Source organism: Ictalurus punctatus, chromosome 21, assembly GCF_001660625.3.
Source record: "Ictalurus punctatus breed USDA103 chromosome 21, Coco_2.0, whole genome shotgun sequence".
Classification (NCBI taxonomy): domain Eukaryota; kingdom Metazoa; phylum Chordata; class Actinopteri; order Siluriformes; family Ictaluridae; genus Ictalurus; species Ictalurus punctatus.
This window is the reverse complement of record NC_030436.2, coordinates 12,560,754-12,575,586: the sequence shown is the minus strand read 5'-3', so window position 1 is coordinate 12,575,586 and position 14,833 is coordinate 12,560,754. Positions and strand designations below refer to the sequence as shown.

At 37.1% G+C, this 14,833-nt stretch overlaps 1 protein-coding gene across 10 annotated transcripts in view; it reads left to right on the top strand.

The window, feature by feature from the left end:
• The window catches only part of nfasca (neurofascin homolog (chicken) a), an 87,393-nt gene that overhangs the window by 50,320 nt on the left and 22,240 nt on the right, over nucleotides 1-14,833 (top strand). For 6 of the 10 annotated variants that reach the window (XR_008393174.1, XM_053674084.1, XM_053674085.1 and 3 more), the window contains 9 exons: nucleotides 305-346; nucleotides 1,816-1,917; nucleotides 2,058-2,255; nucleotides 2,778-2,848; nucleotides 3,611-3,833; nucleotides 3,914-4,029; nucleotides 6,128-6,338; nucleotides 6,529-6,651; nucleotides 10,778-10,951. Coding sequence is in view for 9 of the 10 variants with exons in the window: in XM_053674084.1 (XP_053530059.1) it covers nucleotides 305-346; nucleotides 1,816-1,917; nucleotides 2,058-2,255; nucleotides 2,778-2,848; nucleotides 3,611-3,833; nucleotides 3,914-4,029; nucleotides 6,128-6,338; nucleotides 6,529-6,651; nucleotides 10,778-10,951 (1,260 nt within the window). In the remaining variant the exon portion in view is untranslated. Of the gene's footprint in view, nucleotides 1-304; nucleotides 347-1,815; nucleotides 1,918-2,057; nucleotides 2,256-2,777; nucleotides 2,849-3,610; nucleotides 3,834-3,913; nucleotides 4,030-6,127; nucleotides 6,339-6,528; nucleotides 6,652-10,777; nucleotides 10,952-11,745; nucleotides 12,801-14,833 lie in introns of those variants that run through there. The other 4 variants (XM_053674091.1, XM_053674087.1, XM_053674090.1 and 1 more) reach the window with 2 other exon arrangements.

The window sequence follows — 14,833 nt, the reverse complement described above, 5'->3', positions numbered from 1 at the left end:
TCATGTATAGGTAGCTAAAATATGCCAATATTTACACTCTTTTAACTAGCTGCATCTAACTAATAGTTTTCTCTTAATATTTATTTTCCTTTAGTTAAATCATGTTGGTGACCTGTAGATGCCATTGTAATTCCATAGAATATATGTCTGTAATGTTTCTTCTTTCATCTTAGCTTTTACTTGATATGTATCTGTATAGTTTCTTTTTTTTTCTAAGCTCACTAGCGTAGAGACTGTATATAAAGATTTAGTTGTTTTACTAATAGACCTACTAACCCATAACATTTCACCTTTGACCTCACAGAGGATGAATCCCTAGCTCCCTCTAAAACTAGTGCTGTAGCAGGTAACATTTCTTCTTCTTTCTCCTCCTCTAAAAGTTTTTTGTTATTGTTGATTTATTTTTGTTTATTTGTTTTTGAGACTGAATGGCTGTATGATTGTCAGACTGACTTTTCTCACCTTGCTCTATATTCAGTTTGCATTTCTAAAGCAGAATATTACGTTTAAAGCATATCTAGCCACTAAATTTCACCCTAAACCTACTTTTGCATACTAGCAGTACAATTTTTGGCTTAACTTCACACAATTGCTATCCAAATACTCAAGTGAGTCTGAAACTCAGTTATATTTTTAAACAATGCCAATAAATACTTCCTTGGCAGAGCTTGGCTTACTCAAACAGCTTTAAATCATGATTGGTGTGATGGATTTACAAACATTCTAAACTTAAAAGCTCATGTTCAAATGATGTATCAATGTGGGCAGTATAACATTCAAATGAATAAATAAATAAATAATATATATATATAGAGTGTGTGTGTATATATATATATATATATATATATATATATATATATATATATATATATATATATACACACACACACACACACACACACACACACACACACACATGTATACATAATCCATTACATACATTTGGACACTGACAAAATTGTTGTTGTTTTAGCTACCTCCCACAGTATATAGGAGTTGAAATAATAAATATGTTCTCAAAGTGCAGACTTTCAGCTTTAATTTGAGACTATTGACATCCAAATCAGGTGAATGGTGTAGGAATTACAGCATGTTTTATTTGTGGTCCCCAACTTTTGCCTTGCACCTCCGGGGTTGGGTGTTCAAGTACCTCCCTCCGTTTGCCTGTTCTCCCCAACCTTCGGTGTTTTCCTATGGATACACTGGTTTGAAATGAACTTTTCCATGATATGGATGCTAACAAGCATTATAAATTTTATTGTATTTTTTCCAGAGGACTGAAAGTTTTGACAAGATGTTACAATAGCTTTCAGCTGGGTCTTACACAGGCCTCAGACAGAGCTGATTGATATTGTAGATTCATGTTTTGTTTTTGTTTTTTTCACATTTTTTGACTTCTTTGTACTGCTTTAAATCATTATTTGACCTGGTATTTTCACATCTGCTTTATATTTGCACATTTTGCCTATAGCTATCTTTCTGTCTAAATTTCTATCTAAATCTCTCTTTCTATGAGATAACCCAGAAAATGTGCATGTGCAAGGAGATTTAGTGATCAGTGCCACTTTATAGCACTGATTGATTGATTTACTGATTGATTTATTTATTTACGAGCAACATATAAGGTTATCAAACCGATCAACGTGGCTGGTGAGTTTTGTTAGCTTTCAGCAGATGAATAAGTGTTAATTTCAAGCTCTACTTATTGGTAATAATAATTCAGATGCTGACTTTATTAACAGTACCCTTTTGAAAGGCGACATAGAATGCAAAAATGTGATATTATTGCTCACGTTTGTCCTGTGTTTTTTCCAGCTGTTCCTGATCCTCCTCAGGATCTGGAGTTGTCTGATCTATCAGCACGCTCAGTCCGGCTCACTTGGATCCCTGGCAATGAGAACAACAGTCCTGTTACAAGTACAATTCCATCATTACTCCTCACACACAAATACAGAATTATTTAATGTGAATATTCAGATATTACTTGAATATCTAACATTCTAAGAATTTATATACTAGCAAATAGTTGTAGAATTTGTTATGCCCCATCTTTGCAGAATTCCTTGTTCAATATGAAGAGAACCGGTGGAGACCAGGCGAATGGCAAAATCTGTCCAGTTACGCAGGTGATCAGAACTCTGTGAACCTGAATCTGTCTCCGTTTGTGAACTACCAGTTCAGAGTGATCGCCATCAACAGTGTTGGTCTGAGCCGTCCAAGCCAGCCATCAGCCCGCTACCAGACCAGCGGAGCACGTAAGTGACCGTGGGCAAGAAAATATTACTGTTCCTGCTCTACTGACTGCAACGTCATATTTATTCATCAATATGTTTGTCAAATACAGTATATTCAAGAGACTGACTTTCATATTTCAACAATATTTACAGATGCCCAAAACACCTTCATATACTTATTGAGGTTAGGTGTGCGTGAGCATTGGTTGAGCAGATAGTAGATGATGGTCATGTGATGAGGACAGAAATAATTTTGAACACATATTTTAACAATTTAAATTCACAGGAGCTGTTGGTGAATCCAGATTTATATTGCTCACGGTTCTTAAAATTATTTATATTATTTATCAACTTATCATAGTTACTAAATACTGTGTGACTTAAAATGAAAAAAGGTGAGGCTGAGATGACGTTTTGGGGGGTTGAAATGACCTAATACGATCTCTAATACGATTATGTAGTGAAAGATTTTGAGAAATTAATTAAAAGAAATTGCACAAATTATTAATAGGATGTTAATGTGAAGCTGTCTGTTTTTTTTAGCTCCTTATGTTTATCCCAATGGCCTTAAAGGGTGGGGTACCAAGAAAACCAACATGGAGATCACTTGGCAGGTGACTACTGATGTAATATCTTTCTAGTTTAACCCTCATCTTCTGTTTGTCTTATTAAAACACACCATCTATTTTGTTTTTATAGCAAACTGGAGAAAGCTCCTCCTTTATTCAATATCTTTGATGTGCCTATGTATCTCACAGTCATTAGCAACAGTTTCATTGTTAATGGAAATAGACACACAAAATACCATTTTTGGGGGATACACTTTATAGTAGTTTTGTGTACATTACATTCCTTTGCCACAGGTATTTGTAGAAAAAGACTTAATAGAATAGAATTCGAGTATCTAGTCTTTTTACTAGCTGACAATTATACATATGCCACAAAACTAACAAAGGACCAGAAACAAGTGCACAATAGCTGTAGCAAATTAGGGTTAGGGGTAGGGTAACCCACTTTGGGGTTACCTTTAGGGTAACCCTAACCCACTTTGGTCAGAATTGTATTCTCTGTTAAATTGATTCATTTTTATACAAAGAAACTTCCAGGGAGTGACTGCAATAAATATTGTAAATGCAGTAAACGTTTTTGGAGAAACAGGATTGTTTGGACAAAAATCCTTCCTAAGCTGTGCAAACAAATTGTTTCTAAAGCTGTAAAAGGTGAAACCAGTGGACTTTTGTCAAAACATCCTGTTTCTACAGAAAATTTGTGTCTGTCACTTAACTTTTATAATACCTATATAAATATGTAACTAGGCTTGGCTATTTCCTGCAGTGCCTCTTTCTTTAAACTAATATATGCATCTATGATCACAGCCCCTTCTTGATAACCAAAGGAATGGGCCTGATCTACGTTATGTGGTCTCATGGAGGAGGAAGGACTTGGAGGAGGAATGGAATAACATCACCACTACCAATACAAAGCATGTGGTCGGTGATACAGACACTTATGTCCCCTATGAGATCAAGATCCAGGCAGTCAATGACTTTGGTGCAGGCCCTGAGTCAAACATAGTGATTGGCTACTCAGGGGAGGACAGTAAGTACATGCATTTTAATTATGTTATCCTCTATGTGCTTGGAATACCATATGCTTCACTTTTTGCACTTTTCTGTCAGGGCCCACGGAGGCACCTGGAGACCTCAGGGTGACAAAGACAAACAGCAATAAAGTGAATGTAAACTGGAGCCCTGTCGAGGCCAAATCCATTAATGGAGAGTTTAAAGAGTACAGGGTGAGTTCTTACCTTCCTTACTGTCATTCATGAAGTGGATATGATCTCCATATTCATTGTACTAGAGCTAAAAAAAAAAAAAAAAAAAAGAGTGTTCAACACTGCTACTTTAAAATATGTCACATCTGTGTTAACGATGTCACAGATATGATATTGTACATATCAGACATGTTCACAAGTCCCCGAGGTCCAAGTCCAAGTCAAGTTTCAAGTCTTTAAGGTGGAGTCCAAATAAAGTCTCAAGTCGTTGAGGTCCAAGTCCAAGTCAAGTCTGAAGTCTTTGTTCTGTTTTTAGCAATAGTTCTTTCACTTTATCATCCACTGTGAGGCTAAAAGGTGTGGCGCTCAAAAATAATGGTCACTCGGAACTCAATTTTTAAGTCATTTTTAATGGAAATTCTTTATGAAGCAATCTTACAGCATGACTAGCTTCATTCAAAGTGCTCTTTGGAGTATGTAGACGAGATGCAAACGGACCAAATGTGTGACATGTAGTAAGTTTGTGTGGGAAAATGTGGGACATATTTCCGGCACCCAAAGGCCTACCATTTTGATGTCTATCTAAATGAATAAGAAACATGTACACTCAGCCAATTTATATTTATTAATATTTATGTCATGTATCAAACAATGCAACAAAGAGAAACATTGCTGCATAAAAAAAATAAGTCAGAGGGAAAAAGGATTTCTATGGCTTGACCTCACGTGTGCCTAGTTTGAATGAAAGCTGACAGCCCTGTGTTGACAGGCTTCAATACTTTCTTCACAGCAGTTGGATGAATGTCAGATTTGTCCTGATGCAACTAATGTTTTCTGTCTATTTCAGTTTATAACCTTCTGAAATATTATTGTAGAAACATGAGACAAAATAACTAAAACCTCAGTGTAACACTTTCCCAGATTCGGGTAGGGAATAAGGAAGCTGGAGACAGTGCTTTTATTTTATAGACACACACGCGCACACATGGCTCCCTGTCTCTCCTGTTTTTATTCTCACCTTTGCTCACTGCAACACAGAACATTCATTATTATAATTCCCTGCAGGTGTGCAATCCTTACCGTTCACCTTCAGTGACTCCGCCCTGCATTCACAATACGATGCTCGAGCATGCCCCCGCTTCCACACTTAGTCTGTTCAAAGTTTTTATTCCCAATCAAAATGCGGGACATCATCTCAAGTTGCAGGATGCGGGACATACTGATAGAGAATGAATGAATGAGGAATGAATAGAAAAATGTGGTGTTTGATGCTGTCATGTGGGGTAGTAAAGAGAGAATGTTGGTTTGGGAATGCCAAACCAAAATGATTCGTGTTTTTCTCGAGTCTCTGTCTTCAAGTCCCTGTCTAGTCTCAAATCAGTTGTTTACAAATCTCTAGTCAGTTGTTCACCACATTCACTGGTGCATATATATTCTGGATAACATACCACAGTGAAAAAAAAAATGTATAAAAATTTTTATAATAATGTAAAAGCTAACATATTCTTTATTTTCATTTTAAAGGTATAAGATGTTTTATTTATGTTTTACTGTTTTGTTTTAATGGAAACATTAATATTGTTTACATATTCATTTTATTGCATTTGTCATAAATAAGTATTAGAATGGAATAGAATTACAGTTATTTTATCATAAATTTTGCACACATTTGCATTGTTATATTTATGGTGTTTTTTTGTTTTATTATGCTGATGGCTATATATTTCTTCCTGTAGGTTAGTATGGGTATGGTTATTTTAAGTGAAGAGCTTCAGATAAAAAAAAGAATCACTCAATAAAAAAAGAAATAAAATGCTCATTGTGGTCTGTTAGAATAAGCTTGTTTGCATTATAAGTTAGTAAACAGTTATTATATTTAGATACATCTATACAATATATATTATATTTTTCCTTTTTTTTTTGTATCAGTAAAGATAAAGTTTTGTGCCACCTCTAATCAAAGTATGTATCTTTCTGAAGTGGCTCAAGGCCTACTGTACCTGTTCAAGCTTGATTAATGTGTAATGAGTGCATTTAATGTGGCAGTGTGTACAATAAATTTCTATATATGTGAATAAGGCCTATAATCTTTATTCATTTTACTTGTCTACTCTTTTAGCTATATTACTGGAGGGAGGCCAGCCTGGTGAAAGACTTGAAGGTGAATAAGGACAAGAAAACAAAAGGTTTCTTCAGCGATGTGTCTCAGAACAGTGGCGTCCTAATGGACCTTGTCCCTTATAGCAAATACAAGATGTACATGGTGGTGGCCAACAACAAATTTGAGGGACCACACAGCAACACTGTGGAGTTTCAGACCAAGGAAGGCTGTAGGACATTTCTTGTTACTTACTTTCCCTTTATTTGACTTGGTTTTTATTTGTTTTAAAATGAAAGGACTGAATAACCAATTGCCTAAAACATCACTGAAGTTTTTGTCGTATGGCAGTAATGTCTAATATTATCTTGAATCCTAAATTTTACAAATGAATAATGAAATATTTTCTGACTGTTCAATAGTGCCTGGCGCTCCAAAGTTCTTCAGGATTGTCCAGAGGAACGCCACCACCATTCGCCTAGAATGGAATAAGCCTCTGGAGCCGAATGGCATTCTGATCGGATACACGCTCCAATACAAGACAGGTTTGCTCACTTCTAATCTGAAAAGTCAGTGTCATCCAGGAAAAGTTTGTATTATTAAATTACATAAAATATTATTATAAGTTTAAATAAATACTTGTCTTTATTAGCAAGCTCAAAAATTTGCATCACTGTTGAGGATCTAATTATTTGATTTGATGGCATCTAGAGTAAGTTTCTAAGTTCCGGTGCACTTCCAATGCAAGTAGCTGTGCACCCGTACACGCGTCTTTTGTTTGTTTTGTCTTGTGCCATGTGTGGATTATTTTGCTTTTTGGTATCCCAACGTTTTCAGTTTTGGACTCTTGGATACATTTGTGTTTTTTCTCGCTGCTTGATGCTTGTTTGGCTGTCGGCCTGCTGCGAGCTCTCTCCCCATTCTGTCCACCACTTCTACCTAGGCTGGTGAGTGAGTTAATGCTCTCTGTATCAGTTGTGCGGATTGTTTACTGCTTACTGTTTGGATGGGTTGCCATCCTCTTGGTGAGCTGTATATTGGTGATGTGATAGTCGGGGGCTGGCTAACGTGATATCACTGGTGGTCCTCATCATATCTGTCAGCGTAAACATGCCTCGGGCAGATGCTCCCTTTCTGCTCCTATTCTGCATCATTTTTGTTGATAAATCTAAAATGGAGATTGGATACTCACCATCCGAACTCAGGGCTCTAAAGTGCCTTCTGCGACATATGAGTACTGTAAGAAGCTTGGGATTACTTATCATCCACGATACATACATCGCTGACCCAGAGTATCCCTGGTGAGAGTAACACTCACTGCTCAACTTCTGGTACTATCCCATGCATCTGGTCTAACAACAGAGCCCAGCTTAAGTCCAAGTCCATCTCTTATAAAGCCTCATACCTCAATGAAATAATCACTGACAAAAACCTTGATATGTTACTACTCGTTGAAACCTGGCAAGTACCCAGTGATTACGTGCTGCTGAACCTACTTACACCACTTGGCTATAGACACCTGTCTAGACCATGACTACATGGCAAGGGGGGGTGGCCTTGCTGTTATCCGTTGAAATGATTTGCATCTCGCCCAACTTGACTTTCACAACACTAATACATTCGAATATATGGTACTGAAGGCTGATTTTCATTGTCCTCTCACAATTATTCTACTGTATCGTCCTCCTAAGGTTCAATCAGATTTTTCTTCAGAACTCGGTGAACTGCTAACTCTTGCCTACACTACGTGTCCTCCTGCTTGGTGACTTTAACATTCATGTGGATACAGTACGCTCTAACTCATCTCAACAATTGTCTGTTTTTGACTGTTTCAATTTGACTCTACATGCGACTTTTTCTACTCACACTCAGGGTCATACTCTTGATTTAATCTGTACATCTGGGTCTGATATTGCTTCAATTTCCTCTTTTGACACCGGCATCTCTGATCATAAGCTCACTGAATTTAGTCTCAGTCTACCTGCTCAAAAGAAATGCAATAACACAATGATATCCTATCGACACCTAAAATCTGTTGATGCCACATTATTCTCTGCTTCCATTGCTTCCTTCACAATTTCTGATGTTTTTGATATCTCCTGTCCTTCAATGATACTCTCAAAATACCACTCTGTTATGTCAGATATTTTGCATAAGCATCCTCCTATTAAGACTAGGCCTGTCCCCTCCTCCCACACTTCCCCTTGGTATACACCTGAGTTCCGGGCCTTAAAAGTCATTTGCAAATGGCTTGAGCAGCTTTACAGGAAAACTGGTCTTAAAGTTTACCATCTAGCTCTCACTGATCACCTCAATGCATACAAAATTGCGATCTAATTACATTTCCACAATGATCAATAAAGCAAGCAATAGGCCTAAGGTTTTGTTTGACGCAATCAATAAGCTCACCAAACCCCCAGCTCACGATGTTCACGCATCTGAAGAGTTTTGTTGCTCTTTCTTGAATTATTAACAAGAAAAATTGAATGCTGCTTGCCAGTGCTTTAGAGTCAAGACCTCCGATCTTAGTTTTCTGCCTGATCACTCTTATCAACAGTTGACTAGTATTACGCCTACGAACCCCTCTTCTGTCACTGACACACTAACATTGAAATCCAGTTCTTCATCTTGCCAACTTGATCCTGCTCCAACATTTCTTCACAAACACTTTGATTCTGTCCTCTCTGCACCTATTTCTCACTTCATAAACAGATCTTTAGCTTCTGCGTCTATCCTTGTACCACTTGAATCTAATTCTTAAAAATCCTGACTTGGACCCTACTGTTCTTTCTAATTTTCACCCTATCTCTAACTTACTGTTCATATCTAAAATACTGGAAAGTACTGTTGCCTCCCAGCTCCAATCATTCCTTGCTCAAAATAATTTTTTGGACCCCTTTCAGTCTGGCTTTTGTCCTTTTCATAGTAACAAAACTGTCCTCGTAAGGGTTGTCAATGACCTATTACTTTCTAGCCACTCTGGTTCTCTTTCTATTCTTCTTTTACTTGATCTTAGTTTTGCTTTTGATACTGTCTGTCACGACTTCCTTCTCTCCTGCTTCTCAGACATTGGTGTCATTTGTGCTGCCCATTCCTGGCTTACTTCTTATCTCACAGATAGACAGTTCTACATTTCTATGCAGGATTATAAGTTGCCTACTGTAGCTCTAAAATGAGATGTCCCTCAGGGATCAGTTCTTGGACCTACTATTTATTATATATATATATATATAATGCCATTGGGTCAACTTATTCGCCGCCATGGTTTCAGTTACCACAGTTATGATGATGACATTCAAATCTGTACAGCTTGTAGATCTGCTCCCACTCTCCAGACCGGTCCACTATCAGCATGTGTCAGTGAAATAAAAGGATGGCTTAACTCCAATTTTTTAAAACTTAACATGGACAAAACTGAGATCATTATTATTGGAACACCAGCACTTACTAAAAGTATCCTTTATGACCTTACTTGTGACACTCTCTTACTTATTGATAGCTCTCTCATTAAACCACCTAGTACTGTAAAAAAAAAATTAGGCATCATCTTTGGTCCATACCTCATCTTTGAAGCTCACATAAACTCTGTTTCTAAACTTGGTTTCTTAAACCTTCGTTGCGTTGCTTGCCTCTGTCCCTTCATTAGCCTCAAAAACACTGAAACACTGGTTCATGCATTTATATCCTTGTGTCTTGACTATTGCAATGCTCTCTTCATTGGTCTACCTGCTAATTCTATTGCTAGGTTGCAATATATTCAAAACTCTGCCATTAGACTTCTCACACATACAAGCATTCAGCTCACATTACTCCAAGCCTGTCTGAACGGCATTGTCTACTGGTTTCATTTCGCATTGCATATAAAATAATCCTGCTCACATTTAAATCACTTCACAGTTTGGCACCTTTCTATCTTGGTGAAGGAAGGATTCTCCCCTGCAACCTGATCCGCTCTCTCAGGCCCACTGGGCTCAGACTTCTCTCTGTCCCTAGATTTTGTCCCTCTACCATGGGTCTTTCAGTGTTGTAGCACTTAAAATCTGGAATTCACTCCCTCTGACTCTTCGCAGCATCACATCCATCTCAGAGTTCAAATCCCAAATAAAAACTTGTCCGTTTTCTCAATGTTATCTGTCCTAATCTGTTACTATACATTTTCTCAGTGAATGTACTATCTGTACTATGTATTTCATTTTCTGTATTTGATTGCTCATTGTTTTTCACATTTTGTGTTTGTCCATGATTGTTCATTGTTTATGTATCATTATATTACTATTGTAAAGCATCCTTGAGCTCAGGAAAAGCACTATATAAATTAAACATATTATTATTATTATTGTCATTATTATTATTATCATTATTATTATTATTATTATTATTATTTTTAATGACTCAAAATCATCAGCACATTTACCTGATTACTTTATTAACTTCAAACTCTCAAGCAGTCAATCTATCCCAAGATATAAAACACAAAATATCCACCTTTCACAGACATAACAATAACATAATTTTAACATTTATAAGCCTTGGTGGTTTCTTAATTTAGAAGTAAGGATGTGCAAAGTAAGGAACCTTTGCTACGCTCACCTAAAAATAATTCAGACTTGACAGATGACATCGTTGCACCAATTTTGTCAAAACTGTCAAATTACCTTTTGTAATTTGTAGTGAATGGGACAGAGGAGGGCAAGCTTCAGGTCCTGAGTTTCTTCCCTAATGAGACAGAGTACACCATGCGCCTGCCTGACCGCTTTACTCGCTACAAGTTCTACCTGTCTGCTCGGACGCAGGTCGGCTCTGGTGAGGTCTATGCTGAAGAATCGCCTCACTTTGCCAATGAAGGTGAGCTATCACACATACAGCATATGCAACTTACAATGTGTTGTGAGTGTGGAATGACAAATCCTTGTTATTAAAGGCAGCAAACTTGGATGTTATTTCTCATGAGTTAGTGGGAGCTTTAAGAAAGTACAGCCTGCACAAGAATCAAATTACAAATCGTTCTGTAATCACATTTTGTATTATGTTTACTACTTTATTCTGTAATGTAGAACGTGCTTGATTATTGACAGTTTCTCAGTGACAAAAAAATAAAATCCATGTTCCTACACTCCTTTTTACATTTTAAGAAACTAATCCTACTTAGAAAATGTTTTAAATTTCAGTACTGGAACACAAACTCACTGTTACAGACTCACATTCATAAGAGTGAGTGCATTAGCATGTGTAATTTGAGAATTAGATAAGAGCAGGAAAAGCGTGAAAGAGATCTCTCTCGAGGCAGCTTTGCTCTCATTTTCACTGAACAGAAGCTTGTTTTGTAATACTAAAACAATATAAAGAATGCCTTTCACTGAACGCTAACGTCATCTAGGTCAGCTCAGGTCAATCACCATTGTTGACTGTTGTTAGGGTCAGTGAATGGACAGCTGCTGAGAGCACAATACCCCAGCATTCTTTTCTGTAGTTCTGTCTGTCATTTTCCTGTCTTTTTGTGAGAATCCTCTCTTTCTCTCTCTTTTTGTGTCCTTTCCGTTTTGTGTTGCTTGCCTCTTGACTTCTGTGTTTTCTTAGTATGCTCTGACCTGTCCCCTTCCTCCTTCCTCTCTTGTCTGTCTCTCCTTCGGTGTGAAAAGAAGACTTTATGACTTCAGGTACTGACCCTACAGGTGTAGGTAATGAGGAATGGCCTGTCAATTTGCCTGTCTGTCTTTCTGTTTGTCTACCTGAGTCCCTTCTGGCACAGTGCAGTTGTAACCAGATAACAAGGAAAATCCTGACCTATTTTACATTTTGCTTGCTTTATTCACAGTACATCAACACCACTATGGCTGTAGAATCACAGCACTCTTTGGGCTGTATTCATAGCTGATGATGCTGAAGTTCAAAAATTTACCAATAAATACGAGGAGAAAGTACAGACATCTGCCATACAGGAGCTTAAAATTAATTTGCCTTCAAGTTGCCAGATTTTTCTAAAATACATGTGTCAGATCTGTTAAGCTGTGAAAATCCCAGATTGATAAAGCATACCGCACTTTAAATATCCTGTCAAATGCAACATTATGTAGAATAAAATGGATTAATCTAAAAAAGAATAATTCATTGAATAATTAATAAATTAGGCTTAGTGGTTGGCACGTTGGCCTCGCACCTCAAGGGTCAGTGGTTCGATTCTCACCTCCATCCTGTGTGCGCAGAGTTTGCATGTTCTCCCCGTGCTTTGGGGGTTTCCTCCAGGTACTCCGCTTTCCTCCTGCAGTCTAAAGACATGCGCTGTAGGTTGATTGGCACCTCTAAATTGTCCATAGTGTGTGAATGGGTGTGTGAGTGTGAGTGTGTGCGATTGTGCCTTGCTATGGTTTGGCACTAGGGCTGCAGCAACTAATCGATAAAATCGATAATAATCGATAATTAAAATAATCTACATCGATTTTCATTATGCATTATTTGGGTCTGTGACATCACTGTGGATAACCCCCCCGTCAGAGACATCACTTCACAATTGTGAAAAACGCATTTGTAGATATTTAGAAACAAAAGTAATTGTGTTTTTAGAGCAGTAACTGTATTGGGGTTATAACATGTAATTGTATATAAATGTAAGAAATGTCATATATTTACAGAATAAAGTAACATGTTCAGGTGTTCAGATGAGTGAATGTGTGTTACTGCAGAACATTCAACCTCTTACCAGTTAACACTTTTTATTTTCTAAGCATTTTTAATATAGTGATTTAACTTCTGCTTTAAAGCTTGTGGACAATCAGTTTTTTGTTTTTTTTTTTCAAAATACAATGTTAATATAAAAAAAATCCTTTGCACAATGTATAGCATAGCCCACATAGATACATTGAATACCTTTTTCATAGCCTTCAATTTGCACCATGTTTGAAGGACAACATGAATGTGAAATAGCATGTTTTTTCGAAAAAATACAGAAAATAAAAATTCGAAAAACTAATCAATTATTCAAAGAAATAATTGACAGATTAATCAATTATCAAAATAATCATTAGTTGCAGCCCTAGTTGCTACCATGTCCAGGGTGTCCCCCACCTTGTGCCCCAAGTTCCCAGGGATAGTCTCCAGGCTCCCTGCAACCCTGTGTAGGATAAGTGATACAGAAAATGGATGGATGGATTTACTATGAAATAATGGACAAAACACCAGACAAAGAAACCTTAGTGTTTTACATGATGAACCAGCAGAGATATCAAATGAGCATGCAGTAATGTTTGGTACCAACAATGCTAGAACGCATTAAGTTGGTGTGAGCTATAACAGAAGTGTGATTATAAGAATGTTTTTCATAATTATCAATATCTTTATTCAATATTATTTGTATAGCACTTTTAACAATGGGAATTGTCAAAAGCTGCTTTTTGGAACTCCAGATATAAATTCAGATCTCAGAGGCTACAATGGCAAGGAAATATTCCCTGATAAAGGATAAGGAACAAATCTTGAGTTTGAGTTTGAACTGCAGGTTGAAATATTGTAGTTACAACGTATTGTCAGACAGTGGTGCTGTGTACTTAAATTTAACATAATGGAAAACAGTGAATAACCGAGATATTTCTCTTTTTTAGGCCAAAACCAAATATAGATCATTCTGGGATGTGTGTAGTTTCAGGATTAATTCAGTGTTAAACTAAACTCTGAATACAGTCCATTATGCTTAACTCATCCAAGACATGGGTATGAAAAATGCTGATGATTTACACAGTGAGGTGTACATGTTGGTGTGACACAGTGGCCCACATCAACATGTACACTTTAATGAAGTGGTCTTAACTGCACTGGCTATTGTAGTGGCTATCTTTCAGTTTGTGTTGCCCCTTATGTTTTTGTCTATATCACTATGTGCTTTCAGGGATGGGACACATTCACTGCAATGCTGTTACCACTTACTGACACAGTGCTTTTTTAGATAAATGGTGTTATGTTAATCGGTGAGGCTGTTTTTATTACGATGTAGCCCATATATGTTTATAGGTTCTAGATTGATTAACTTCTTACTTTTAATTTCTTATCAGTTTGCCACTGATCCCTGAGAGCACCGTTATCATGGAGTCCCTTATTGTCACATGTCTCATGTGGCCTATCACAGCATGTTCTTCTCATTTCACAGTTAAGCATGCAGAAAACTGATGTCTTCATGAATGAGTGGTTTTTATAAGAGTTTTAGATTGTGACATGACTGTTTGAGAAACAGAGAGCTGTTGGATATTGCTGCTGAGCTAAGGGTCTCCAGCAATTATATACAACTACAAATACCATGTAGGAGTATTTAAGGTTTAATGCTATTTTGAAAGACTCAAATCTTACTCATTCAGTAAATTGCTTTGCTTCAAAGGCTTTGAAGATCGTCATCATAATGTCTGAGCATGCTTCCTACAACTTCCTTTAAGTAAGAAGTTTAGGAATCATTCACTGCTTAATCCATGTACCACCAATGCTTGCGCTTTTCATTTTGATCTCTGCTCTTACAGTTAGGTCTATCTTTTGTTACTCCAGGGTATCTTACAGGTAAGAATGCTCTGAGCTGCTTGCTGACTGGCCATTGGGAATGCAGAGCCCACATCCACTGTATTTTTTAGAAAGCATAATGATTTGGTAAATAGTACTGTCACTGAGTTCAGAAGGACATCCTCTGATAGGCGTAACCTTGGTGGTTATGTAGTTTTGTATCGCGGCTGTTCTTAACTGTCATGCATATTT